At 41.7% G+C, this 24,382-nt stretch overlaps 5 protein-coding genes, 1 long non-coding RNA gene and 1 pseudogene across 7 annotated transcripts; 4 read left to right on the forward strand and 3 right to left on the reverse strand.

The window, feature by feature from the left end:
• Nucleotides 1-1,272: 1,272 nt before the first annotated feature.
• On the forward strand, nucleotides 1,273-1,762 carry LOC109203642 (histone H2B 1/2). Its single transcript, XM_019363287.2, has one exon. The coding sequence runs from the start codon at nucleotides 1,338-1,340 to the stop codon at nucleotides 1,710-1,712; it is 375 nt and encodes a 124-aa protein (XP_019218832.1). The 5' UTR covers nucleotides 1,273-1,337; the 3' UTR covers nucleotides 1,713-1,762.
• Nucleotides 1,763-3,768: 2,006 nt separating this feature from the next.
• LOC109203639 (histone H1-like) lies at nucleotides 3,769-4,807 on the forward strand (annotated as a pseudogene).
• Nucleotides 4,808-6,632: 1,825 nt separating this feature from the next.
• Nucleotides 6,633-7,105, reverse strand: LOC100700964 (histone H2A). Its single transcript, XM_019363285.2, has one exon. It carries the CDS (start codon nucleotides 7,067-7,069, stop codon nucleotides 6,683-6,685), a length of 387 nt encoding a protein of 128 aa, XP_019218830.1. The 5' UTR covers nucleotides 7,070-7,105; the 3' UTR covers nucleotides 6,633-6,682.
• Nucleotides 7,106-7,399: 294 nt separating this feature from the next.
• On the forward strand, nucleotides 7,400-7,949 carry LOC109194216 (histone H3). The gene has a single exon (XM_003459093.5). The coding sequence runs from the start codon at nucleotides 7,414-7,416 to the stop codon at nucleotides 7,822-7,824; it is 411 nt and encodes a 136-aa protein (XP_003459141.1). The 5' UTR covers nucleotides 7,400-7,413; the 3' UTR covers nucleotides 7,825-7,949.
• A 2,993-nt stretch (nucleotides 7,950-10,942) lies between these two features.
• Nucleotides 10,943-11,529, reverse strand: LOC100700428 (histone H4). Its single transcript, XM_003459092.5, has one exon. It carries the CDS (start codon nucleotides 11,388-11,390, stop codon nucleotides 11,079-11,081), a length of 312 nt encoding a protein of 103 aa, XP_003459140.1. The 5' UTR covers nucleotides 11,391-11,529; the 3' UTR covers nucleotides 10,943-11,078.
• Nucleotides 11,530-12,814: 1,285 nt separating this feature from the next.
• Nucleotides 12,815-14,340, forward strand: LOC109203636 (putative nuclease HARBI1). Its single transcript, XM_019363271.2, is given in 5 exon segments — nucleotides 12,815-13,151; nucleotides 13,153-13,466; nucleotides 13,543-13,655; nucleotides 13,739-13,850; nucleotides 13,931-14,340. Coding segments are annotated over 5 exon segments (1,029 nt in total). The 5' UTR covers nucleotides 12,815-13,044; the 3' UTR covers nucleotides 14,314-14,340.
• LOC102076368 (uncharacterized) lies at nucleotides 14,139-16,212 on the reverse strand. 2 transcript variants are annotated; one of them, XR_002063408.2, is made up of 7 exons: nucleotides 15,640-16,212; nucleotides 15,291-15,467; nucleotides 14,964-15,025; nucleotides 14,829-14,888; nucleotides 14,685-14,744; nucleotides 14,471-14,602; nucleotides 14,139-14,388 (listed from the first exon to the last, which is right to left on the reverse strand). It is a non-coding gene; the product is annotated as an uncharacterized LOC102076368 (long non-coding RNA). The 2 variants fall into 2 exon arrangements; XR_002063406.2 differs by having other exon boundaries at nucleotides 14,139-14,602.
• Between the last annotated feature and the right edge of the window lie 8,170 nt (nucleotides 16,213-24,382).

Genomic DNA, 24,382 nt, shown 5'->3' on the forward strand with positions numbered 1-24,382 from the left:
TGGCCCCGCCCCTCCTTGAGCCTGGTTCTGCCGGAGGTTTCTTCCTGTTAAAAGGGAGTTTTTCCTTCCCACTGTCGCCAAAGTGCTCGCTCATAGGGGGTCATATGATTGTTGGGTTTTTCTCTGTATCTATGAAGCGCCTTGAGGCGACTTTTGTTGTGATTTGGCGCTATATAAATAAAATTGAATTGAATTTATTTGAATACTTTAATGAAGTTTTTTTTTTTTTAAAAACAAAGGCAAAGCTGGAGCTAAGGCTAAGACCCGCTCATCCCATGCAGGGCTTCAGTTCCCCGTGGAAAAAAAAACATAAAATAAGATAAGCGTTGACAAGAAGCTATCAGCTCTCTAAGTTAACTCAGGGTTTTTCCAGAGCGTTCTTGTGAAAGTGTTGGCAGCATCAAACTAATCTAACTGTAATCTACGGATCTAATTCACGGGTCATATCTGTTCTCCCACAGAAAATGATCCTTATTACTGCCAACTCTTCCAGAGATGTGAAAATCGACAATACAGAGATCATTAAAATCTACCAGTCAAACACAACACTGTTGTAAAAAGGAAGATGAGAGACGGGCGCTTGAGTTTGTGCAAATCAAAGTGGAATGAATGTGATTGGCTGAACAGGTGTTCTTGCTGTGTGTTCTGTGTTATCCATCAGCATCAAAGAGACTCAGCAGCAGATTAAAATGAAACAGAACAGCATTTATATATTAGAATAAATCACCAAATGAATACTTTTGCCCATGTTCCTGTGGAAATGCAACACACTGTTTGCTCTCCCTCCCTCTTTCTCTCTTCAGTCTAAGTTCAGTCTAATATGTGCGCTCCAGTGAGACATATTAGACTTCAGTAAAACTATGCAGTTACCTAATTATGCCCAGTGTTTAATCTCCACTCAGAGCTAAAACTCAGCGAAGTTTTAAAGCTGTGTGCTGGTGACGGTAAACTGTGACTATCACCAGGTTACATGGGCGCTACAGAAACACAGAGACACGAAACCAGGTGGAATTATTATTCAAATGATTTCATTGTTGGCTGAAGATAATACTGATACTAACACATCCATATCTGCCACACAGAGCTCTACATTTACTGCTCATTTAGAACAAATGACTGTCTCAGCAAACGAGGACACAATCACACAGTCCACTGTCTTTGTTAGATGCGGGCCTGTTTCAGCAAAATTCATAAATTCCCTCCAACACAACGTCCGGCCCACTGTGCGGCTCCACCAATGAGCTCCGAGGGCCTGCGCAGTGGTATTAGCATACAGCCTGTATAAAAAGCGCTGCTCGCAGTCACGGAGCTCATTCGTCGAGTATCGAGGAAAGAAAATGCCTGAACCCGCCAAGTCAGCGCCCAAGAAGGGCTCCAAGAAAGCCGTGACCAAGACTGCCGGCAAGGGCGGCAAGAAGAAGAGAAAGACCAGGAAGGAGAGCTACGCCATCTACGTGTACAAGGTGCTGAAGCAGGTCCACCCCGACACCGGGATCTCCTCCAAAGCCATGAGCATCATGAACTCGTTTGTCAACGACATCTTCGAGCGCATCGCTGCCGAGGCATCTCGCCTGGCCCACTACAACAAACGCTCCACCATCACCTCCAGGGAGATCCAGACCGCAGTGCGCCTTCTTCTCCCCGGTGAGCTGGCCAAGCACGCCGTGTCTGAGGGCACCAAGGCCGTCACCAAGTACACCAGCTCCAAATAAACGGACTGGCCGTCAGACGTCAACACAACGGCTCTTTTCAGAGCCACACACTAAACTAACGAGCAAAATTCCTACAGTCAATCATCCTACTTACTGTGTTGTCAGCTACTAGAATCGCGGATGTGCACCTTTGTGTCACTGGGTGATATTAATCCGCTGTACTGAACCCAGCCTACAGAAATGTGTTCCTGCTTTTTACATTGTGGAAAGACAAACTCACTACAAACATACAATTAATGTGACTTTGTATTTGACACTTGGTTTTAATTCCAAGTATAATTGTTCTTTAATTCCTGATATGCAAAGTTGAGTTAATCATTAGATTAAAATGCTTTGGTGCAGAAAACTAGTATCAACATGCAGCTTGTTACTGCACGGTTGTGTCTGTATTCATTTTGTTGCAGTTTCTCCATACATGCATTCATGTGGTCCTGTCTGTTATATGCAGCACTATGCTCTTGCTTTGCTGTGTACTGTACTGCAGCGGTCCCCAACCTTTTTTTGCATCACGGACCGGTTTATGCCCGACAATATTTTCACGGACTGGCCTTTAAGGTGTCGCGGATAAATACAACAAACTAGTACCGGTACCAAAAAAGATTTATTCATAACACACGTGAAAAGACCCAGGAAATCCGAGTTAACGATAAAAACGATAACACGCTGAAAACCGATTAAAAACCCTGAAAAACATACATTTCACATCTGAGCCTCAACTCTCGCGGCCCGGTACCGGTCTGAGGCCCGGGGGTTGGGGACCGCTGCTGTACTGCACATAGTTGAAATGATAAACCCACCTGACTTGATGTGCACTTTAACACACAACTAGACTAACTAGGATACAAAGGGCTCGTTTGTTGGACTATTAGAGGGCAAAAATTGGCAAATTAGATGCCAAAATGTATATAAAGAAAAATATGAATTGGTATCATATTTTTTTTTTTGTATTTTTTCCTCACTTGTGGTGCCCCTGGATGGATGACACTGTAGGAATTTGCCTATACTGCCTATGCCACAGGCAGGCCCTGCTGTGTCCTTCACATCCAGCTTTCCTAGCAATGCCCAGAGGAATTTCCATCAAAGCTTTCTTCAATCTAATTTGGTGGCTCCGTGGCCACCTTTCTATCTGCCTTCATATAATGCAACTATTGTAGTAAGTGCTGTACAGGAGGCAGGAATGATTTCCTGTGGTGTTCAGAGGGGAATTTTGGTTCTCAGTCTCTCACTAAACCCACTCCTGTGACTGGTCAGCACATGATGGAGTGGGTCAGAGCTGTTGTGCAGCATTTTACTTATCTTGCACAAAAAATTGTGGCCACATATTTTTCAGTAGGTGGGAGAATTACAGAATCCTCCAGAAAGAGGAGCAGAGACATACTGGGCATAATTAAAAATACTATACTAGATTAAACTGAGGTCACTATCCAGGACATGAGATAAGCTTTATTAGTGCCAGAGCTGGGAAATGCACCGACATGGGCAGAACAGGATAAAATAAATAGCAAATAATAACAACAAAAATATTATATTACAATAATAATGATGAAATTTCCCCTTGTGGGATTAAAGGTATATCAAATCAAATCAAATCAAATAATAAATCAAATAGATACAAGGATAAAATGTTCGACTAGTAGTGACAAAAAGAATGTTTAACAGTGAGATGGTGGATGTTTTTAGCAGGTATTGAGTATTACACATTGAGATACTTGGTGATCAGTTTGTGGATGTGTGTATTCACGTGTTCATTGACTGCTGTTGTTTATTGTAGAGTCAGTAACTGTAGAAGGAAACAGAGTCAATGCAGACTAAGAGATCAGAGCCAAAGTGTGGAAGCGAGCTGCTGTAAGGTCACTAATGAAGCTTCTGATGTGCAACAATGTGAGTGAAACTGTGCTTTGGTTAGAAGCTCTCACAGAAGTGTCGCTGCTCCGTGGGCCTCCAGCAGCATCGGTGTGTTTGCTGGGAGCTCGCGGCGTCACTTTGTCCCACAGCCGCGCTCACCAGATGCTGCTTTTCACTCGGAGTGCGTGAACAAACGTGTATCAGCTGGAAAAGGCTTTTTACGGAGCTCTGCTGCGGCTCCATCGGTTTTAGCAGAGAAAAGAGTGCAAGAAGCCGCCGAGCAGCGCTGAGCTCCGCACAGAGTCGCTGAGCTTTGGGAGCTCCACGAACCGAGAACAGGGAGCACGAGAGCCCGACACGAGGCCTGCACGAGGAGACACAAGCCCGCTGTGGACTGCTCCACTGTCGGCCTGCAGTGCTGCTCACACACTCACTTTGAGCTCTTTGAACCCGAGACACGAAACACAAAATGAAGCATTGCGGGGCACACGCGAGAGCTGCGCGCGCTGCCTTCACTCTCCACGGTTCTCATGGTGCGTTTAAGTGCAGCGTGGCGCTTCCGACTTGCCATCACTGTACCGTGAATCTCGCTGAATCTCGATCAGACTCGAAAGAAGAAAAATGTCCGAGGAAGCTCCCGCACCTGCTCCCGCCCCGGCCAAGGCGGCCAAGAAGAAGAAGACGACGGCTTCCAAGCCCAAGAAGGTCGGCCCCAGCGTGGGCGAGCTGATTGTGAAAGCCGTGGCCGCTTCCAAGGAGCGCAGCGGCGTGTCCGCAGCCGCTCTCAAGAAGGCTCTGGCTGCCGGAGGCTACGATGTGGACAAGAACAAGGCCCGCGTCAAGACCGCCATCAAGAGCCTGGTGGCGAAGGGCACTCTGGTGCAGACCAAGGGCACCGGGGCCTCCGGATCCTTCAAGATGAACAAGAAGGCTACTGACAGCAAAGCCAAGAAGCCCGCAAAGAAAGCCGCTCCTAAAGCCAAGAAGCCCGCCGCTGCCAAAGCCAAGAAACCGGCAGCAGCTGCTAAGAAGTCGCCCAAAAGGCAGCAGCAGCCAAGAAGCCCGCAGCCGCTAAGAAGTCGCCCAAGAAGGCCAAGAAGCCCGCGGCGGCGGCCAAGAAAGCGCCCAAAAGCCCCAAAAAGGCGGCCAAGAGCCCCAAGAAGGTGCTGAAGAAGGCTCCCGCAGCAAAGAAGTCCCCCGCCAAGAAGGCCGCCAAGCCCAAAGTCAAGAAGGCAGCCAAGAAGAAGTGAGCTGCCACCACTCTCACACTCAACAACGGCTCTTCTCAGAGCCACCACAGCAACATACAAGAGCTCCTTCCTCACACTCACTCACCACTCTATCATTCACAATAATATCCTTATTATTGAAGCACACCTCCCCCTAATTTTCACATTGCATTTACAACCTTTATCTTTATTGTGATACACATTAGTGCTGTCTTCACAAGTCTGCAACTCCAGAAAACACAACAATACAAATATTAACAACTCAATATTTACAATCATACCTTCATAGTACAACACATCACACCACTTCTTTTACTGTGAAACATTGTCATACAAGAAATACACTGTTAAAAGTTAGCAACTATATTTTACAGTATTCTATTAAACAACACATAATACATTCATAGATGCATGTTATTATTCATGTATGAAATATTTAGTTCTATTTTTTAAAAGCCTACACTGGCTGTTGTGGAAGCACACAGTATATTTTAATGATACCTTGCCAGTATCATCTACTTGAAATGCTCTACTTTACAACCTTATCCGAATAAATCTAGGCCAGTTGAATTGATATTGGGTGATTTCAAGGGCACATTTTACTCCAAGCTGAACCCATACAGCTGTTTATTTTAGTATGTATTTAATTCCTTACTGATTTCATACATGGAGTTCTGTAGTGTAAACGATGAGGGGAATTGCGTTATTTCAAAATATACTCTTGAGTTTACTTCTTGACCTCACCGATCCTTTTGATATCCCAGCTGAAGAAGAGTCCGGGGCTGCCCTGTGTCCCCCTCCTCTGTAGTTTTTATACTAATTCTATTGTTCAGTCTGGGGGGGCTGTCCTCTCCCCAGGCTAGTAACTGTGGCTTCCTGTTTATCTGGCTGAGGCAGCTTTCACTCATTTTATAACAGACAGACCCCCACTGTCAATACATTCTTCCCTCCATACAGTTACACACCAAAGGTGATAGCTAAACCAACTGATTTGGCACATCAGAGGTCAGCGTTAAGAAACTTGATGCCATTCTTGAGAGCTGTAAGGTCGTATGAAATGCTTTGTCAACCCCTGTTTTAAGGGCAATAGTGGATTTTTGTTCTCAAAGTCATTCTAACAAAACCCACACTTATCAATAATTTCCTGTTCTTCTGATCTCCAGCTGCCCTCTATTACATAAGCAAACCGAAGCACATTCTGTTGTAATCGTTGTTTCATTCTACTTACAATAGACAAAACACCTAAGTGTAGATGTAAGTGACTTTGCAAAATGTCCCAACTTCAGCAGCAGTGCTGAACATTACTAACAGCTCCACATTTTCCTCCCTCTGTACCAGAGAAGCCCACCTGTCCCTCTCCTCCTCCTCATCATGTTGTGTTATGATTTTCTGTTGCGTTTGTGGTTTTGCCACATCATGAACTGTGTGTTGTCTGTTTCCATGAGCGTAATTTATAATGAAAACCAGATCCTGGGTGAAGCTAATCATTAGTGCTACTGCAGTCATAGTTAGCAGATCACCAATGAGAAGCTTCAAATTTTCACACCAAATTGAGATATGAGGACACAGATTGGACAAGGCACAAGACTTGACCACACAACAAGAGAGAGACTGCAAGTTTGTCTTTAGTTTTCATTTTTAGACCTGTTGTACTATTTTAGTTCTACTCTGATGACAAAACCACAGTAGAAACTATTGACTTGTAAGTAAAGGTAAATTTGAGACCCTTAATGTGAAAGATGACAAATTAATGTACATTTTTACATGAATAATCTATATTACACAGTACACAAATCCTGATGGACACACAGTAAAAACAAGAAGGATGTTTGCTCAGAGAGAAGTGTGTGGCTCTTAAAAGAGCCTTTGTTGTTGGTGAAGCCGAGCGCTTTGCGTTTACTTGGCCTTGACGGGCTTCTCGGTCTTCTTGGGCAGCAGCACAGCCTGGATGTTGGGCAGCACACCACCCTGAGCGATGGTGACTCCCCCAAGGAGCTTGTTGAGCTCCTCGTCGTTGCGCACGGCCAGCTGCAGGTGACGTGGGATGATGCGAGTCTTCTTGTTGTCGCGGGCTGCGTTGCCAGCCAGCTCCAGGATCTCAGCGGTCAGGTACTCGAGCACAGCTGCCAGGTAAACGGGGGCGCCGGCTCCCACACGCTCCGCATAGTTGCCTTTGCGCAGCAGCCTGTGGACACGACCCACGGGGAACTGAAGCCCGGCACGGGATGAGCGAGTCTTAGCCTTTGCTCTGGCTTTGCCTCCGGTCTTGCCACGCCCACTCATTTTGACAGGTGCTTTTCTTCGTAGTATCGACACTAAGAGAAAATGTGGTCCGATCTGCTCAAAGCCTCGCTTATATTTCCGCAGAGCGCGCGCAGCTTTGTCACGCACCAATCGCAGAGAGGCTTACGGCAGCGCGTAAATTCAATGCACTTTTCTCCAATGAGCGGCACACACCGAGGCGGGGCGGTGCTGCTCTGAACGGTACTGAGCACCACGTGCAGCCCCTCACCAATCACGAGCCGGAGCGGCACCGCGTCACAGCCAGTCACAGGCTTTAAGAGCAGCGAGTCTCCTCTGTTTGCTACATTTTCTGCTGTTAGCAGTAAAAAGCAAAGAGAGAAAGAATGGCAAGAACCAAGCAGACCGCTCGCAAGTCTACTGGCGGCAAAGCCCCCAGGAAGCAGCTGGCCACCAAGGCCGCTCGTAAGAGCGCCCCGGCCACCGGAGGCGTCAAGAAGCCCCATCGTTATAGGCCTGGTACCGTGGCTCTGCGCGAAATCCGCCGTTACCAGAAATCCACCGAGCTGCTCATCCGCAAGCTGCCCTTCCAGCGCCTGGTCCGCGAGATCGCTCAGGACTTCAAGACCGACCTGCGCTTCCAGAGCTCTGCCGTCATGGCTCTGCAGGAGGCCAGCGAGGCTTACCTGGTCGGACTCTTCGAGGACACCAACCTGTGCGCCATCCACGCCAAGAGGGTCACCATCATGCCCAAAGACATCCAGCTGGCTCGCCGCATCCGCGGAGAGAGAGCTTAAGCTACACGCTCTCCTACAAACAACGGCTCTTTTCAGAGCCAACTCACTCGCACCAAGAGCTCGCTCCTTTTTGTTTTTATAATATTCATCTCGTACTCGCACTTCAGTGTTCTTGCTGTTTCTAGACTACAAACTACAGTTGGCATCAACGTTGAATCATAAGTGGCTTAATGTGTGTGAATGGGTGGATGACTGCTTGTAGTGTAAAGCGCTTTACGGTCCTTAGGGCCTAAATAAAGCACTATACAAATACAGGCCACTTACTATTTACTTCTGTCTCCCAGAGTAGTAGTACTAATTTTGATTGAACTGTCGGAGAAAACGGCAGCCTCGACTAAGCCAGGATATTAGTGTACAGGGGCTGTTAGACTTATATCTAACGTTACAATGTTGGTGACTCAAGAATGTCATCCTAATGGTACTGACATGTTTACAAAATGTACAATTTATATTTGCATTTCAAGTTATAAACACTTAAACATTTGTTTTTTGTTTTTATTGTTAAAAAATACTATGATTTTAAGATCTTTGTGTGATTTCACATCAGTAATACTAATGCAGTATGTCTGAGGAAAAACAACTAAATTCAGTTGAGCTAAAAAGAATGATACCAAACAAATGGTAAATGGCCTGTATTTGTATAGCGCTTTACACATCCAGTCATCCACCCATTCACACACCAAGCAAGGCGAGGGGAAAAAATAAAATGAAACAATTTGAGGGTGAAATACAAACGTAAACTCAAAAGGAGTCAAAAATGGCCACTTGTATTTCAGACCTCAGTGGGTTCATCCAACAAATATTAGGTTTAAATTTTTGTTCATAACAGTGCAGATTTCTGACATTTTGTGTAATTTAAGCTGTAACAATGTGATTTTCTAACAAAAAACAGTGAAACTTAAGTTAGACTTGTGTTTGTAAATGAACCGCCCCATGTTGTGTAGCTTTATGGATTTTATACTTATTGTGCTACATATTTATTTATTATACAGGCTGCAGTACATACAATCAAAACTCACATGTTTTATGTAACTAAAGTGTGTAATTATGTGGGCTACAGACAATTAAGTTATAGACTATATTTATATGAAAAGTGTGTATACTTAATGCATTTGAATCATTTTAACCACATGTAACCACCTGCATGTGTTTGGAAAAAAAGGCTTTGATTTTGCCACCCCATTTGATTTCTTTGCCACCTTAAATTTTTCTCTAGATCCACCCCTGCTATAGATTAACTAGTATTTATTATCGTGACAATTGTCAGGCTGCTTTTAGTCATCCCAGTATCCTCGGCTGAGGCTGAAAGAAGCTTCAGTGCTCTCACAAGACTAAAAACATGGCTAAGGTCAACAATGACACAATGAGATTAAACAATACTGCTGTGTGCCATGTCCACCAGGAGAATGGACAGTATAGATGTAAAACCAATATAGTAGTAGTTCATGTTTAGAATCAAAAATCCCAGCTCACTGAGTTGATCGGGGCAATAGTGCCTAAAATGTTGCATCATTTTGCTGAGAGATCTTTTACTTTGTGGTAATCTTAGATGAGTAGTTTTATGGACAAAAACCAGCAGGTCATTCAGTGTTCCCTTAGTGCTAATGTATCAGATGTTGGTGTACTATAAGTGAAGTAATGTTGTTAAGTCCTTAAAGTCATATTCTTTAATTGTCATGACTTTTTATTTTTGTATGATACCTGATTTATATGGCAGTAAACTAAAGTCTAAAATACTAAAAATACTATACTAAAATACTAAAATCCAGCAACTGTCCTCACCCAACTAACAGCTCTTTTAAGATCCACTCACAACCTCTGAGAGTACACTTGCTTAAAGTAATGAAACTAAATCTTTAATCCATAGGTGTCAAACTCATGTTGTTCACACTAGAACTGAAGTGGGCCAGCCCTGTTAGTCTATCAGTGTGTGCAACACATTTAGCTGTTTTACTGCATGAATACAAATCTGACTGACTTAAATTGTAAAGTTATTACCCAGACTTTGTTATAAACTTGCTGTAAAAACAGAAATCTGTGTAGTAAGAACAAACATTGTCTCATTGTTTGTTCCTTAAAGTACTTGCACTAAAACTTAAAAACAAGACAGCTGAGTAGATTAAAGAGGTTCAGACTTATAATTATAAATCTCTACAAACTCTTGTTTAGGTCTGAGAATCATTTAGACCGACAGCGAGCCACAGCTGTGTGCTACATGCAAACACACTTTATGTATGGTGTATTTTCTGTAATTCTGATCTGTAAATGTGGTCTTTGTCAAACGAGCTGTTGCTGTTACCTGGAAGCATGTCAAATAAACAGACAACCTTCCTTGTTTGCGATGTGCGTCGTTTCATCACAGAGCATTTACAGTTGCCATTGATACTTTGTTTGCAGTTTAAACAGACATGTTGCATTTCAAGTGCATAACACCTGGGTACTAAAAACATCTTTAATAATGTTCCTCGTATGAAGGTTATTTCAGGATAGTGAGACTGTTCTGTTCATGTTGTCTGTCATCAACACCATGATTTTTACATCTTTTATTTTACTTTTTCCTTTAATCCCACACTTACTCATTCAATACTGAATTGTTAAGCCTTCTCAGAAAGGAAGATAACACATCAAAAAGGTTACATTGAAATGATTGGTGAAAATTATATTTCAGGCACACATGAGGAAGAAGTTTCAAAAGCTTTGCAGGGCTTCATCCATGTCTATAATTACAAATTAACATAAAACTTAAAATTGAGCACCACTCTCCTAGATCGAAGGTGGGTTGGTCATCTTTAAAAACAAAATAAACAATTCTGCTTTAAGCGGATTTCTGGCCAGAAGACATTCACAAATAAACTGATAAACCAGTGAAATCTGTTCCGTTTTTCATTTGGTCTATGAATGTTTACACTCCTGCTATAGGAGTGTATTAAAACAGTGGCATTGGTTAGATCTGGAACCTCTGAAGTTCAGTTCGTGACTTTGTCAATTATTTTAATTTTTAAATCAAAAGCACGCATTACAAATACCTTAATTTTATGGCCTGTAGTAAAGCCACGATTGATTGAAGCTGTAATTGATTGTTATAAGTTACACCGTAATACTCTACCTCTGAATCTCGTGGGGAAGATCCTGTCACGTGTTGAACTACTTCCAGAACTTTTCTCCAAAGCAAGACAAAACACCGCAGAACAAAGCTCTTACAGTGAAGTGTGTGGCTCTTAAAAGAGCCGTTTGATGGATCAGGGTGAATGAGTTTAACCGCCGAAGCCGTACAGAGTGCGGCCCTGCCTCTTCAGAGCGTACACCACATCCATGGCGGTCACAGTCTTCCTCTTGGCGTGCTCAGTGTAGGTGACGGCGTCGCGGATGACGTTCTCCAGGAACACCTTCAGCACTCCACGGGTCTCCTCGTAGATCAGACCGGAGATACGCTTCACTCCGCCACGGCGAGCCAGACGGCGGATGGCGGGTTTGGTGATGCCCTGGATGTTATCACGGAGAACTTTACGGTGACGCTTGGCGCCTCCTTTGCCGAGTCCCTTGCCACCCTTGCCCCTTCCACTCATGGTTATAGTTTCTTCTTTGAACGAACAAAGTCGAATGAACCCCAACCCCACGGAACCGTGTTATTATGTGTGCTCGGCGGACGTAAAAGAAAACAGACGGTTCGCTGGACGGCTCGAAGCTCAGTGGCTCCGCCCACTCTTCTATTCTCTGAATGTGGAAACGCTGTTTGTTAATGACAAATTACGTCTAACCGAAGGGAGGCTCACACCAAATCGCACCCACAATGCCTGAGTCGAGTTCACATTTTCATTTCACAAACTAAACCCAAGTGTCCGCATTAGTAACAAAAACCAGACACCCTCTTAACATTTTTCCCACAGTCTAGCATAACTGTTCAAGCTAAATTAAAATTTATTACCATCAAAACGATTAACACATGTATAGATCACACACAGAGAGGATGTCACTGTAGTTTGAAATATGAAACTAAAGGCTAAAAGTACAAAAACAAATCCCGTTTATTTATTGTATTTGTAAGCCTGGCCAGCAGATTTTACAATCAGAAATGTGAAGCCAAACATTTGCTTCACCAGGATGAGCTCTATAAGCTCTTGTTCACATGTCATTTTATTCCTGAGAAATCTACAAGTGTATTTATTCAGTGTACAGTAAACTGCGATGGAGACAACCAGTGCTACTCCACCCGCAGTCACAGTCATGCTGTTCCTCATTTCCGACAAAGGCCAGTAGATGGCGGTAGTTTAAGCTGCTCCTGTTTTCTTTTACATCTTCTTTTACATCAGGTGTAAATTTAGGAGTCTATCAAGCAACCCTTGAGAGTCATTTCCTAACAGCAAAAGTGAGTGGAAGAGTTTAGTCTTTGTTCATTCAAAGAAAGAACTGTAACCATCAGTGGAAGAGGCAAGTGTGGATTCATTTCTGAACAACAAAAATAAGTGGAGGAGGTAAGGGTGGCTTTTAGGAAATATTACTAAAGATGAAGTAGAATGTGTGATCAGTCAGTTAAATATGAATAAAACCCCTGGTTTAGATGGACTTCTGTCTGAATAGTAGTGAATGAAATATCTGAATTTTTAGCCGCTGTTAACTGAGTTAGTAACTGAGTGTCAATATTCTAAAAGTAATTAATTACTTGAAAAGTAACTATTGCATTACTTTAAACGTTTAACCCTCTGGGGTCCAGGGTATAATTGGCCATTTTTAACTACTTTTGATTTTCCCTCCACATTTCACCACTAAAAACTATTTACTTTGCCTTGTTTGGTATCATCATTTTCAGCACAACCTCACGTGTCTGAATTTACAGTTATCCATTTACCTTTTACCTTGATTTTTTAAATAACCATTTCAAACTATTTACAGAACAATCAGCTGTTCTTCAATAAGATGCCACACAAATTATTTGTGCCGCTCCAAAAAAATAATTTCTGTCCACTATAAAGGAGAACATCACAGCCTGATACCTGGGCCCTGTTTCAGAAAGCCGGTTTAGTGCAAACTCTGAGTAAGTATACCCTGAGTTAACGAAAACTCTGGGTTTTCGGTTTCACAAAGCGAGTTTAGATTAATTCTGAGTGAGTTACTATGACGACACACTCCGTGAAGCTAACCTGCCCCCTAGCAGGTTTACTTCAACTAACCCTGAACTTCTCCGCCTCTTTGTCGGAAACCTGACTGTAGGAAGTGTCAGACATGGCGTGCCCCTTCCTTGAAGAGCCAGTAGATGTTGAAGCCCAAATTCTCCGCAGAGCTCTCCGCCGGGAGAGAGTGATTAGAGCGCGTTTGGACATTTTATGATTTTCTGTGTGAACGTTACCGTTTTTCAGCACAATCTATAATTTATTTGAATAACATCCTCAGGCCTTATATTGCTCATGTGACACATCGCGGACATTCTCTCAGTTCTGTACATATTATTTGTATTGCACTTCGTTTTTTTGCAAACGGGAGCTTTCTGTACAATATTGGTGACGCTGAGCACGTTTCCAAGGCTACCGTCTGTCGGGCCGTCAGGAATGTGACAGTTGCACTGAAACGTCTCCTGTACTCGTTTGTGGTGTTCCCCGGTCATAGACCCACAAGATTTATCAAAGAGGGATTCCACAAAATTGCAGGTATCAGGATGAACAAAACTTAATTCATGATGTGGTGATACTTGAACTACTACTTAAATGTTACATTTATTTTCAGGGTTCCCAGGCGTGATTGGCTGTATAGATGGCACTCACATTCCAATCATTGCTCCTTCAGTAAATGAAGGAGACTATGTGAACAGGAAGTCTTTCCACAGCATTAATGTACAGGTACATATCCCTGTAGCATTTCAAACTAACAAATTATGTCATTATAGTAATGGATGCTAATTTGTGTTCTCTGCACTGTGAAGATCATATGTGATGCTGCCAACATTATCACAAATGTGGAAGCCAAGTGGCCAGGCTCTGTGCATGACTCACGAATTTTTCGTGAATGTACACTGAGCACAAAATTTGGACAAGGTGAGTTGAAAATACTTTAAAATATATAAAGACCAATTGCTACAAGGACATTTGAACTGAAGTGTATCCTTCTGTCTTAGGAGAGTTCACTGGCTACTTGCTTGGTGATAGGGGGTATCCATGTTTACCCTATTTGCTTACCCCTTACCCTGACCCTGAACCGGGCCCACAGCAGCGATATAATCTGGCTCATTGCAGGACAAGAGCCAGAGTTGAAATGACTATTGGAATGCTTAAGGCCCGGTTCCAGTGCCTGCAAAGACTCAGGGTCACCCCAGAAAGGGCATGTGACATTATTGTGGCATGTGTGATTCTTCACAACATTGCCACAATTAGAGGAGAACACTGTCCTTCTGAACCAAACATCAGCAGTGATCCAAACCATGAACATCCTGACCCTCCCACGGACATACAAGATGGAAGAGCAGTCAGAGACACCATATGTCACAATCATTTCCTTTGACCCATCACCTCAACATGTTGAAAGAAAAATAAACAGATTTTTTGTTCAACTGGCTTTATTGGTCGCCTGTATTTCCTGTACACAAAGTATTAATAAGTATATTAGTATGTTGTTCAAACACTGAAATAATTCGTCCATCTCTGACCACTTCACCCACCCTTAACTGATGTTCCAGCAGTAAAATCTCAGTCTTGGTCTTTTGGATCTGTTGCTTGAAGTGTTCCATTTCCAAGTTGCATTTTTCTATTTTCTTGATCAAGTATGTCTTATACAGCTGCTTTACAGGGAGCTATGGAAACACAGGAAATAGCATTGACATTCATAGTACATGCCTACTTAGGTTGGTTGTAAGTCAGTGCTGAACATCTTACTGAGGAAAGGTTTGTTGGAGAAGTGGCTGGACCCTCTTCCTCTGCATTTCCATCATCACTCTGTTCGAGACATAGAAAGTCCATGGTTTTATTATAGTACCACATTTTATTCAATTGTTATATTTTCCATTGTAAGATGTAAACCTCATAAAGTGTCTCTGTTGCTCCCTCCTCTGTAACAGCTGTCAATGTTTCTTCAATTTCCTGTAGTGGAGAAATTAACAACATTGCTGTTCTACTGTAAACTCATATGATCTGTGGAGTATTAAGAGTACTCACAACTGCATGTTGGTCTGGCTCAACAGGAGGCTGCACCAGATGCAGTACACCATCACCATCAACTGATAGAATATGAGGTTTATACAGGTCACTTATAACTTACAAGGAACCAAATGGCAATTAACAAACATATACCAATCACCTTACACTTCATTGTCATTATGCTCTCAAAGACAACCAAGACTGAGGGAAGGCAAAATCAGTAGGAAGATAACTTCACTACAAAATAATTAATTATGGTAAAGAGTTTATCAAATGAATGAGTAGCACCGCAAAGGTGACTGTGACGAAAGGATGCATGCACATCATGTATTATTTTGAATTTACCTCTTATGTAGGCACTTGTGTCTTGCGGGGTTATTGACTCAGAGGATGTCCCCGCAGAGATGCCTTCAGCCACAGGGCGCCCACTGTTTTGGCTGAGGGCCAACTGCTCAGCCTCTGTGAGTGGTGGTGGTGGAGGACCCCCACCTGTTTTTCGGGCCTCCGCTTTTTTTCTGTTGGCTATAACGGGCCACATTTGAGCATACAGAGTAAGCAACTATGTACTTGTAATGTGCTCAGATAATTTCAATAAGTGCTTACAGAAAGAAAATTAATGTAGCCTCTAACTGCAATTGATTTACATAGGACAAACAGACCAAGCACTATGGCTCATAATACAATTACACCTTACCTGTTTGGACTATGTTTTTATATTTCATTTTTACTTGCTGCCAGGAACGTTTGAGGCCTGTTGGGTTGCACCTGCGCTCACATCACATCACAAAATAAAATGTATGAAATGACAAATAAAATGAAATATAATAAAATAACGTGTTAAATGGGTGGAAATCCCTAGATCAATGTTTAAATTAACACTCACGCATTGACTCTGTCGGCTATGTTTTGCCATGCATGCTCCCTTTCTTTTGCAGCTGAGGCTGTGTTACTTTTTTTCTGCAAAATATGCATGTTGTCGGCATATGCTGCCATCAGAATTTCGGCCTCAAGCGCTGTAAAATACATTGACCGCGCCTTCTTTCCCTCCGTCTCCATGGTGCCTCGCTTAATCTGTGCTCCACTAATCAGGGCTTTATGTATCCTCGTGCGCGTGCTTAACTTGGGGTTAAAGCAACTCCGCGTTGATTGAACTAATTGTTATCAGCCTTTCTGAAACCGAATATTCCGAGTTGGACAGTTTGGGGTTACTCAACCCTGAGTATCATTTTTAACTCTGAGTTTTCTAAACCGGCTTTCTGAAACAGGGCCCTGCAGGTCTGACAGCAGGTGTATCACTCCTGTTTCTACCTGGAGACAGCAGTCACCTCATTGTTCTGACACACAACACAAAACTATCCACAACACTACACACTAACTACACAAGACAACACATTAACTACACACTCCAAACACGCTAAACGTCACAAATCTCTCACATCTCAAAACTTGCTCTCTCTCTTTTTCTGCTCTCTCTCTCTCTCTCTCTCTCCGTCACTCTTAAAACTTCCCCTGTTTTGTTGTTGTTGTTGTTGTTGTTGTTGTTGTTGTTGTTGTTGTTGTTTTTTCTCATAAGCAGAGAGTGCTTGCTAGCGCAGTAAACGTGATGAAACTATTGAGGAAAAAACGCCGCGTATATATTGTTTATCATGACTCTGGTTTTACGTGGTCTATCAACACAATTTATAAACTGGTATATATCACCTTGTTGCTTTGTCTTTAAGTGGTCATGTGATTGACTTACCACGACTACTTTATTCTTCCTCAGTCAAACAGCAGCACTCGTGCGATTGTTTTGCCTCCTTAGCTCCAGGTGTTGTGCTAGACAGTGATCGTGATTACCGTCCGCGGGAGCGCGCAGCTGCTTAAAGCCGTAGCGTCCAGATTACTTACAGCTACTTCCGTGTGACTGATATAAGATGCGGTAAGATGAACACAGCTTCAACCGTCTGTTTGTTGAAAAATAGTAACGGACCGCGTTTCCTTGTTAGTAACTGTAACGGCGTTGTAACGCTAGGAATAGTAATTAGTTAGATTACTCGTTACTGAAAAAAGTAACGCCGTTATTCCCATCACTGTTTATGATAAAGGGATTTGAAAGTAGATAAAACACATTTGTGTCGGCCTTGGTTCATTAGAGTCTTTGTCTTTAAATTAACTTTGTATGTTTCAGGTACTGCACTCTCAAAGGCTGAATGAACCAGCATTGCAGCCATGGGTCACTGTGAGCATCACAGGGAAGGTTGAAGCTGCCCACTGCACCTGTATGGCCGGAGTCGTGGAGACCTGCAGCCATGTCGCTGCTCTTCTGTTTAAAGTAGAAGCAACAGTGTTGATCCGTGGCACAAGGACTGTTACAGATGAACCTGCATACTGGGTTTTGCTGGGTAATGTGACCAAGATACAGTCAGAGGTTGGCCATAAGATAGACTTCTCCTCTTCAGCTGCCCCCCAAAAAAGGCTCTCAATCAAAACATAAACAGACCATCCATAGTGTCACGTAAAAGAAGCCGTCCTCAGAAAAGAAAAATCCCACCTGCCACTGTGGAGGAGTTGTCTCAATTGATGGGAAAAAACGCAAGCAAACCTTCACCATCTTATCCAGAAGGCTCACCTCTTCACCCTCACATGGATGAAGTAATCTGATTGGCATGGTGGTGTGTAGCTGGGATGTCGTAGTGCCCGATGTGTAGCATTGGAACCCAGTCAGGATTTGTTTCATCCATTTCATAGGCTGGTTTGCTGCAATAATGAAAAACAATTAGCAACTCTATAAATAAAATGTATATTTACAAAATCACTCATTAGGATGTTTGTTCTAATTTGCTATGACCTCAGAGCGCATTGAACATAAAACTAATAGGCTATAAAGAGTAATATGAACTTATTTAGAACTTACCTGAATGAAAATGTCTGGAGCACCAACAGATATCTGGGGATGGTAGAGAACTGAATATCAGCTCGTCTCACAGCTGTTGTCAAGGTTAGACGCCTTCTTTTGGTAACGTCCGATACATAAGCTCCCTCACGTTGCTTCCAGGTGGGGAAATGATAAAAAAAGAGCCCATTTTCCAGCTTATTCCCTTCCCAATCGTGCGATCTAACATTACAACCGACAACATAGCAAGTGTGTACCCAGTGTTGGTGAGTAACGGAATACATGTACCGCTGTTACGTATTTAAAAGAAAAAATACCTCAGCACAAAAAGCACATGCATTTTAATACACCATACAAACACAAGACAAGCAACAGGGGTGGGTATGGGTGAGAGTGAGCCGCTGCAGAGAGCGCATCCGGTCCTGCAGCATATCTGTGCTGGTCCAGTCGACATTCCATCTGTATTGGGAGAGGACAAGCATGGAAGGGGATGCTTCTCCCTTTAAACAGTGATGTTTAAAGAGGCGGGTGCTCAAAGTTAAAGAGGGGCACATGGAACCAGGCTGAAGAACAACAACACACTTCTTTAAGAATCTAATATGGGATCTCATCATACCATATCACTGTCATCAGGTGGGGACAATGCAAAGCAAACGTAGCCTGTGTTTTACCTGATGGGTACAATGTTACTGTTGAGGTGTTGCTGCTGCTCCTGCTGCTGATAGTGCTGGAGGGCAGGGCTGTGTTGATCTGAGACTGTAGACTATAAAAAGTCCATATGAGAGATGGGAGCTGATTTAACTTGTGTTATGAGATAATAATAAAATGCAAAGATTGATGACAGTGTGTGGAACCATAGGGCAACAAAACTGTGGGAAATAAACTGGGCTCTGCCTGTGAATCACTCTTTGTCTCTCTTCCTCCTTCATCTCCTCATCTCATCTATCACTCTCCACTTGCTGTCCATCTGAGAACAAGGCACAACCTGCTATTGCATTGAGCTATTATTTAATTATCCACACTTAAAAAGTTAAACCCAAAGCAATATGAACATCATTTCATTTGAAATATGGTTTTTTAGGGTTTTTATTTCCTAAACTGTTTCTTGGCACTTAAACAGATGTTGAAGAGTTTGTTAAGGGGTTTATTGGTTGAAGCTCATTTAACTCATCTTGATAGAAAGTTCATCCTCCAGAAGGTGTCCTGCTACTGTTATTGGCTGTTTCTCTGAGGTATTCAACACAAGGTTGTGTATCATCAGGAGAGCTGCCGATAATCCCAGTACTAATCCAACAACAGAGGCCTGTCTGCACTTCATCAAAACAATCTGTAAAAGTCAATAAATTAATTAATAAATAAGATTTAAAAAAAGAACAGTCTACACAGTCGGTGTAACAGAAAAAAAAAAAACTCAACTTACTAGTGATACAAAATTTATAGCTGGTAGAGGTGAAGCCTTAACCTGTGTCCACCTCACACAGGTACAGACCTGAGTCATCAGTCCTGAGTCTGGACAGTTGAAGTCTGATTCGTCCTTCTCTGAGGGCGTCTTTGTCACTCTGGACTCGTCCTGAAAACTCTTCATCCTGAGACTCTGACACTTCAACACCTTCATGAACCTGATACAGGACTGAGAGTTTATCACTGATGAAGAGTTCACAGAGGATGTTGAGAGTTTTGGTGGATCTGTCAGGGTTGGTGGTGAACGTCCACTCCAGTGTGATGTTGTGGTTCTCCTCTGCCTGATAGGAGGTCTGTGTCACATTGACTACAAATGATCCTGTTGAGGAGACAGAGAGGGAAAGAGAGGAGCAGACACACTGAGAACTGGAACAAATCTGTTGTTGAGCTTTATTTGGAGTTCATAAAGTGAAGCTGTAAACTAACCAGAGACACATGAGGTGAGGATGATGAGCAGCAGGATCCTGCAGATCATCTTCTCCCTGTGAGAGGAGACAGAGGTGAAGAGTCATCAACACATGAGGTCAAAGGTCAGTCAGTACAGCTAGAAGAAGGAAAATCTACAGATCAGTCAGATAATAACATTGACTGATCAAAACTACAAGAACTACAACCACAGCAATAGAAACAACCAGAAGAAAAACCTGCACTTTGATTTATTCTGAAAATAGTTCACATTTGAAAGTCTTCATAGCTGCAGAAATGATTGTTATCCACAAGGTGGCGCAATGTTTCACCTAATGAAGCAAATGAAGCTATAAAAGTCTTTTTCTCTGGCTTTCAGTCCTTCACTGACTCATGATTAAGTACAGAAAAGTTGATCACTTTCACTGATATTAGTCGATATTATCTGAAAATGTTTCATTTTGACCTAAACAGTGTAACAGCAGTATAGAGGGCACCTGATAATTAGAAGCAAGACTGTGGCTACACATAAAATATGAGTAGTTTGATAATAATCACTTTCAGACATGTATGTAGACTATTTATCCTTTAAAAAAACTGTTTTAATGCAAGGTATTTTTGTTAAATACATTTTTCTCCAAGCACTTCTTAAACTGTCTGAATGTGTCAGTGTGGCTCTTATCTGCGCAAAGGTACAATACGCTATCAAAGCTGACAGCAACCACACTCACACCTCAATATTGTCATTATTCACACAGTGTATTTATTTTTCATTGGTACAATGTGTGGCTAGCACAAATGATAACCATGAACTGAACGTAATAGGGAAAGCAGCTGCTTTGTTATAGTTCTTACAGTTTTAATACAACCTCAACTTTAAAGTTTAAGTTTTTGTACTGAAGGAGTTGAAAATATGCTGCTAATCAACTCTGGTGCTCATTGGAGCTCCTTCAGTTTTTTGTGAAGCTCTCTCGGTGCTCTTTCAGTGTTTTTTGTATCAATAGCCAAACCCATCTGTTCTCTGATTGGATAGTTACATTTGTGATTGACATGACATTGGCCAATCAGATGAAAGGAACAATAGGGTCAAAATTCGTACTTGTAACTTGAAACTTGAGTGCAGTTTCACATGTATTTTTTGGCTAAGTCCACACACAAATTCCTTTTAGACATACAAATCTTTTTTACACACACACAAATTGTTTTTACACAAACAAATCCTGATTTACAAGTACAAAATATTTATGACCACAATTTGAGCCTATACTCACCACCTTTATTGGAATTTGGACACTGTGAGGGTGCACTGCAAAGTGGGCAGACTCTGAGGGCACTGACTTGTTTGCAGTATTTATGCTGATGTAGTCTTTTTCCCACATAGAGCCATGAGGAACTTTATTTACCAATCAAGAAGAGAAAAACTCTTTGGGTGCATATTAACAAACATCATTTTCATTAATAAATCCTGTCAGCTACCTCAAATAGAACTCAGTAGATCTCATCATGCTGCTTGTTTCATCTCTGAACTGATGAGGTCAGCACTGAGCGCTGACAATAAGATCTGATTATTGTTGTGTATTAAATGTTTCAGGCTAAGTTGATCATTTTAATACCTTTTAAAAGACGCTGATATCAGAATCTGTGTGCCAATAGAGTTACTCTGATTTACCTTTTTGTGGTTCCTTCTTGTATATTGACACAATGGCTCATTGTTGTCATGCAAATGTATTTATCAATAGACAGGAAAACTAAAGATTCCAAAGAATTTGACTCTCGATTCTAATCTCTACTTGTAACCTCTGTTCATGACTAAGCATGACATACTCTTACTCACCATGTGGAACTGCAACTTCTCCTTCTATTTCCTTTTGGATTAACCTTGCATATTCTCTTTCTCAGGGGATAACCGTCCTTAGGCTGTTCCCACCCTGATATCCTTTGCTATTCCCTCCACAGAGTCTCTCAGGGCCAGTTCCTTGTGTTTTGAAATCTGTGCTGTGTGCAATTAAAGTTATAAATCAAACACCATCCAGTCGCAACTGAGTCATGCGAAAGAGTCCAGTCTTTTATCTGCCCCTGTGCCCTGACAGTGTCTGTATGCTTAAGTATCGAATCACAGACAGGTGTTACAGATGCATATGATATGATTCAGAAGCATAAACTAAGATGTATAAATGTGTACAGTGTGTAACTTTTGATGACACACAAATACAGAGCAATTTGTCCACACTCAAAACTATTTTACAAATGTGTACATCCAAACCTTGTGATCTCCTGCAATGACTACATGAACAAATTGGAGTTTATAATTCAGATCTTTAATTTCTACGGCACCTTCTGATTTCTGTAATAAAATATTATGGCCAACAGTGTTGAAGACTGCACTGAGGTATAACAGGACCACCACAGCCATCAATGAAACTCTGATACCACAAATCACCATGGCAACGGTTACAGAAAGTAAGGAGCCACTGTTTTAAATGAGTGCTTGAAACATGAGTGTGTCAGTGTGGAAACTGATAAGATATCTACCAAATCTACTCTTCTTTAAAAGAAACACTGTCATCTAGTTAGACCTAGTAAGACTGAATGTTGCCTGACAGCACTTAATAATGCAGGGACAGTCTCATTTAGATTAGCAAGAATGAAACTAGTTCAGGAGAGCACTGCTAGATAAAGAATGGGGTTCATGTCGATGTGGCTTGTGGTGAAGCGGGAAATCACTGATTGAAGATTAAAAACAACTCAGGACACAATAAATCTGTAAAAAAGAGCAGAGAAGAGACAAAATTGTAAGAAGAGAGTAGTTTGATGAAGAGACCGAACCTTTAAACTGATCTCAAACATAACCATCTCCCTATATTGATATACATACAAGCTCCTCCTCCATGTGCACATGAAGTTAGGTTTTGAACCAGACAGATCTGGTACAGAATGACACAGCAAAATAAAGTGAAATGTTATTTATGCCAAAAAATAGTTGGGGAATTAAAAAAAAGATTAATGTAAGAAGAACAAATTTTATATATATGTATATATTAATATAAAACTGTAAAACTTTACTAACAAAAACTGTATAAGAATAAAGAGACATGTCTAGATATCCTTTTCAGGATGAAAAGTAACACGACTTCATATGAAACAATGCAACAGAAGAGGGGTTATATATTATTATTATAACTATTATAAATTATTATAACTATAATATTAGTCGCATTATTATATTCTAGTATTCTGAACTGTTGCCAAATCTTTATAGAAAGGACAAACAACGGCCATTGGATGTTTTCTGTCTTCTCACAGGAGCAGAAGAAGAAATACAGATCACATGACTGGAACAAACTTTAAACTGTATTTGTGTAAAATTAATTAATAGTCTTTTTATTGCAGATCAATTTCAGATTCCTATGACCACACGTAATAATTTAAATTAAAATAAAGGAAAATTTGTTGTTTTCTGTGTTTAGCATGATCGGGAACAAGATTGAGTCTCAGCAGTTATTCAGTTTCATTCTGCACTGAAACTGAATAACTTTCTAACCACTAAACAGGGGGCCATTCTTCAAAGCAAACACCCGCTATGTGTGTTTGTACCTGTTTGACAGAGTTATAAAGTTATGAATGTGTCTTCTTCAGAGGCCGTCTGTTTTTTGACAACAGATCATTTATTGCATTATGACTCACAGCAGAGGCGTTACTTACAGTGGCAATTTTCATTAATCATTTCTGCCCGGGAAGCGGTGTGTAGGGACGGTGCCTTGCTCAGGGGTACCTCAGGGTAGCAGTTCAGTGGATTCGATCTTCCGATTATGGGGCCACCACTCTACCTACTGAGGTACCTCTGCCCTACTTTCAACAGTGAAAAACTTGCACTGCACTGCAAATAGTCACACCTTGTTTCAGAAGTAAACAGTCAGTTCACATGTGTGCCACACACTGTAAATAAACCAGGTGTCAGTACCAGTAATTTGAGTCAGTTGAAGATTTAAACAGAGAAAAGAAAAGAAAAGAAAATAGGAGTCCCCTTCACATGATGCCCTCCTGGTCGTGTACATCTATTAGCCTGAAAGAATGGGCGAACTCAGAAAACTGCAACTACATGAAAAAAGAACAGCAGGAGAAAATTGTTTTTCACAACAGCTGCAAAACACAAACAGAATGATCAAAGAATAAACAAAACAAGTGCATCACACAACAAAAACATCCATTTTAACAAACCATTTTAAAATAATTGTAAATGTAAAAAAATATTCTGTTTAAAGAAATTCATGAAATTGGGTGGTATCTATAACCTGCTTTTCTATAACTAATGAGCACTGTCGTGCAAACTCGGTCACTTCTGCTTGCATGACATGTTTCATCAAATAGAACAAATCAGCTGTTCCTGACATTACATATTGTCAAGAAGACTGAGATCCCTCGGCTCAGACAAAAGCTTGTATGTGTGTATTAGGATTTAGCCTAAACAGCAGGCACAGATATGCAGAAATGGAAAGGTTTTTGATTTGATTATGTATATTTGTAACTCCCTCCAAGTTGAAAAACGGACACAAGGCGTTCTTGATTTTTACTGGCATTTATTGCACACAGGTGCCACCAACGATGCCATGAGAACTGTACAAACAACATAAAATAATCAATTCCCACAGTAAATTGTTCTCATAGAGAATAAACAATAAAGCACATTATTAAACAA

This window comes from Oreochromis niloticus, linkage group LG3 (genome assembly GCF_001858045.2).
Source record: "Oreochromis niloticus isolate F11D_XX linkage group LG3, O_niloticus_UMD_NMBU, whole genome shotgun sequence".
Classification (NCBI taxonomy): domain Eukaryota; kingdom Metazoa; phylum Chordata; class Actinopteri; order Cichliformes; family Cichlidae; genus Oreochromis; species Oreochromis niloticus.

Bases quoted from the DNA above. Each gene is read 5' to 3' on its own strand.
- LOC109203642 (XM_019363287.2), top strand. From the start codon at position 1,338: ATGCCTGAACCCGCCAAGTCAGCGCCCAAGAAGGGCTCCAAGAAAGCC.
- LOC100700964 (XM_019363285.2), bottom strand. From the start codon at position 7,069: ATGAGTGGGCGTGGCAAGACCGGAGGCAAAGCCAGAGCAAAGGCTAAG.
- LOC109194216 (XM_003459093.5), top strand. From the start codon at position 7,414: ATGGCAAGAACCAAGCAGACCGCTCGCAAGTCTACTGGCGGCAAAGCC.
- LOC100700428 (XM_003459092.5), bottom strand. From the start codon at position 11,390: ATGAGTGGAAGGGGCAAGGGTGGCAAGGGACTCGGCAAAGGAGGCGCC.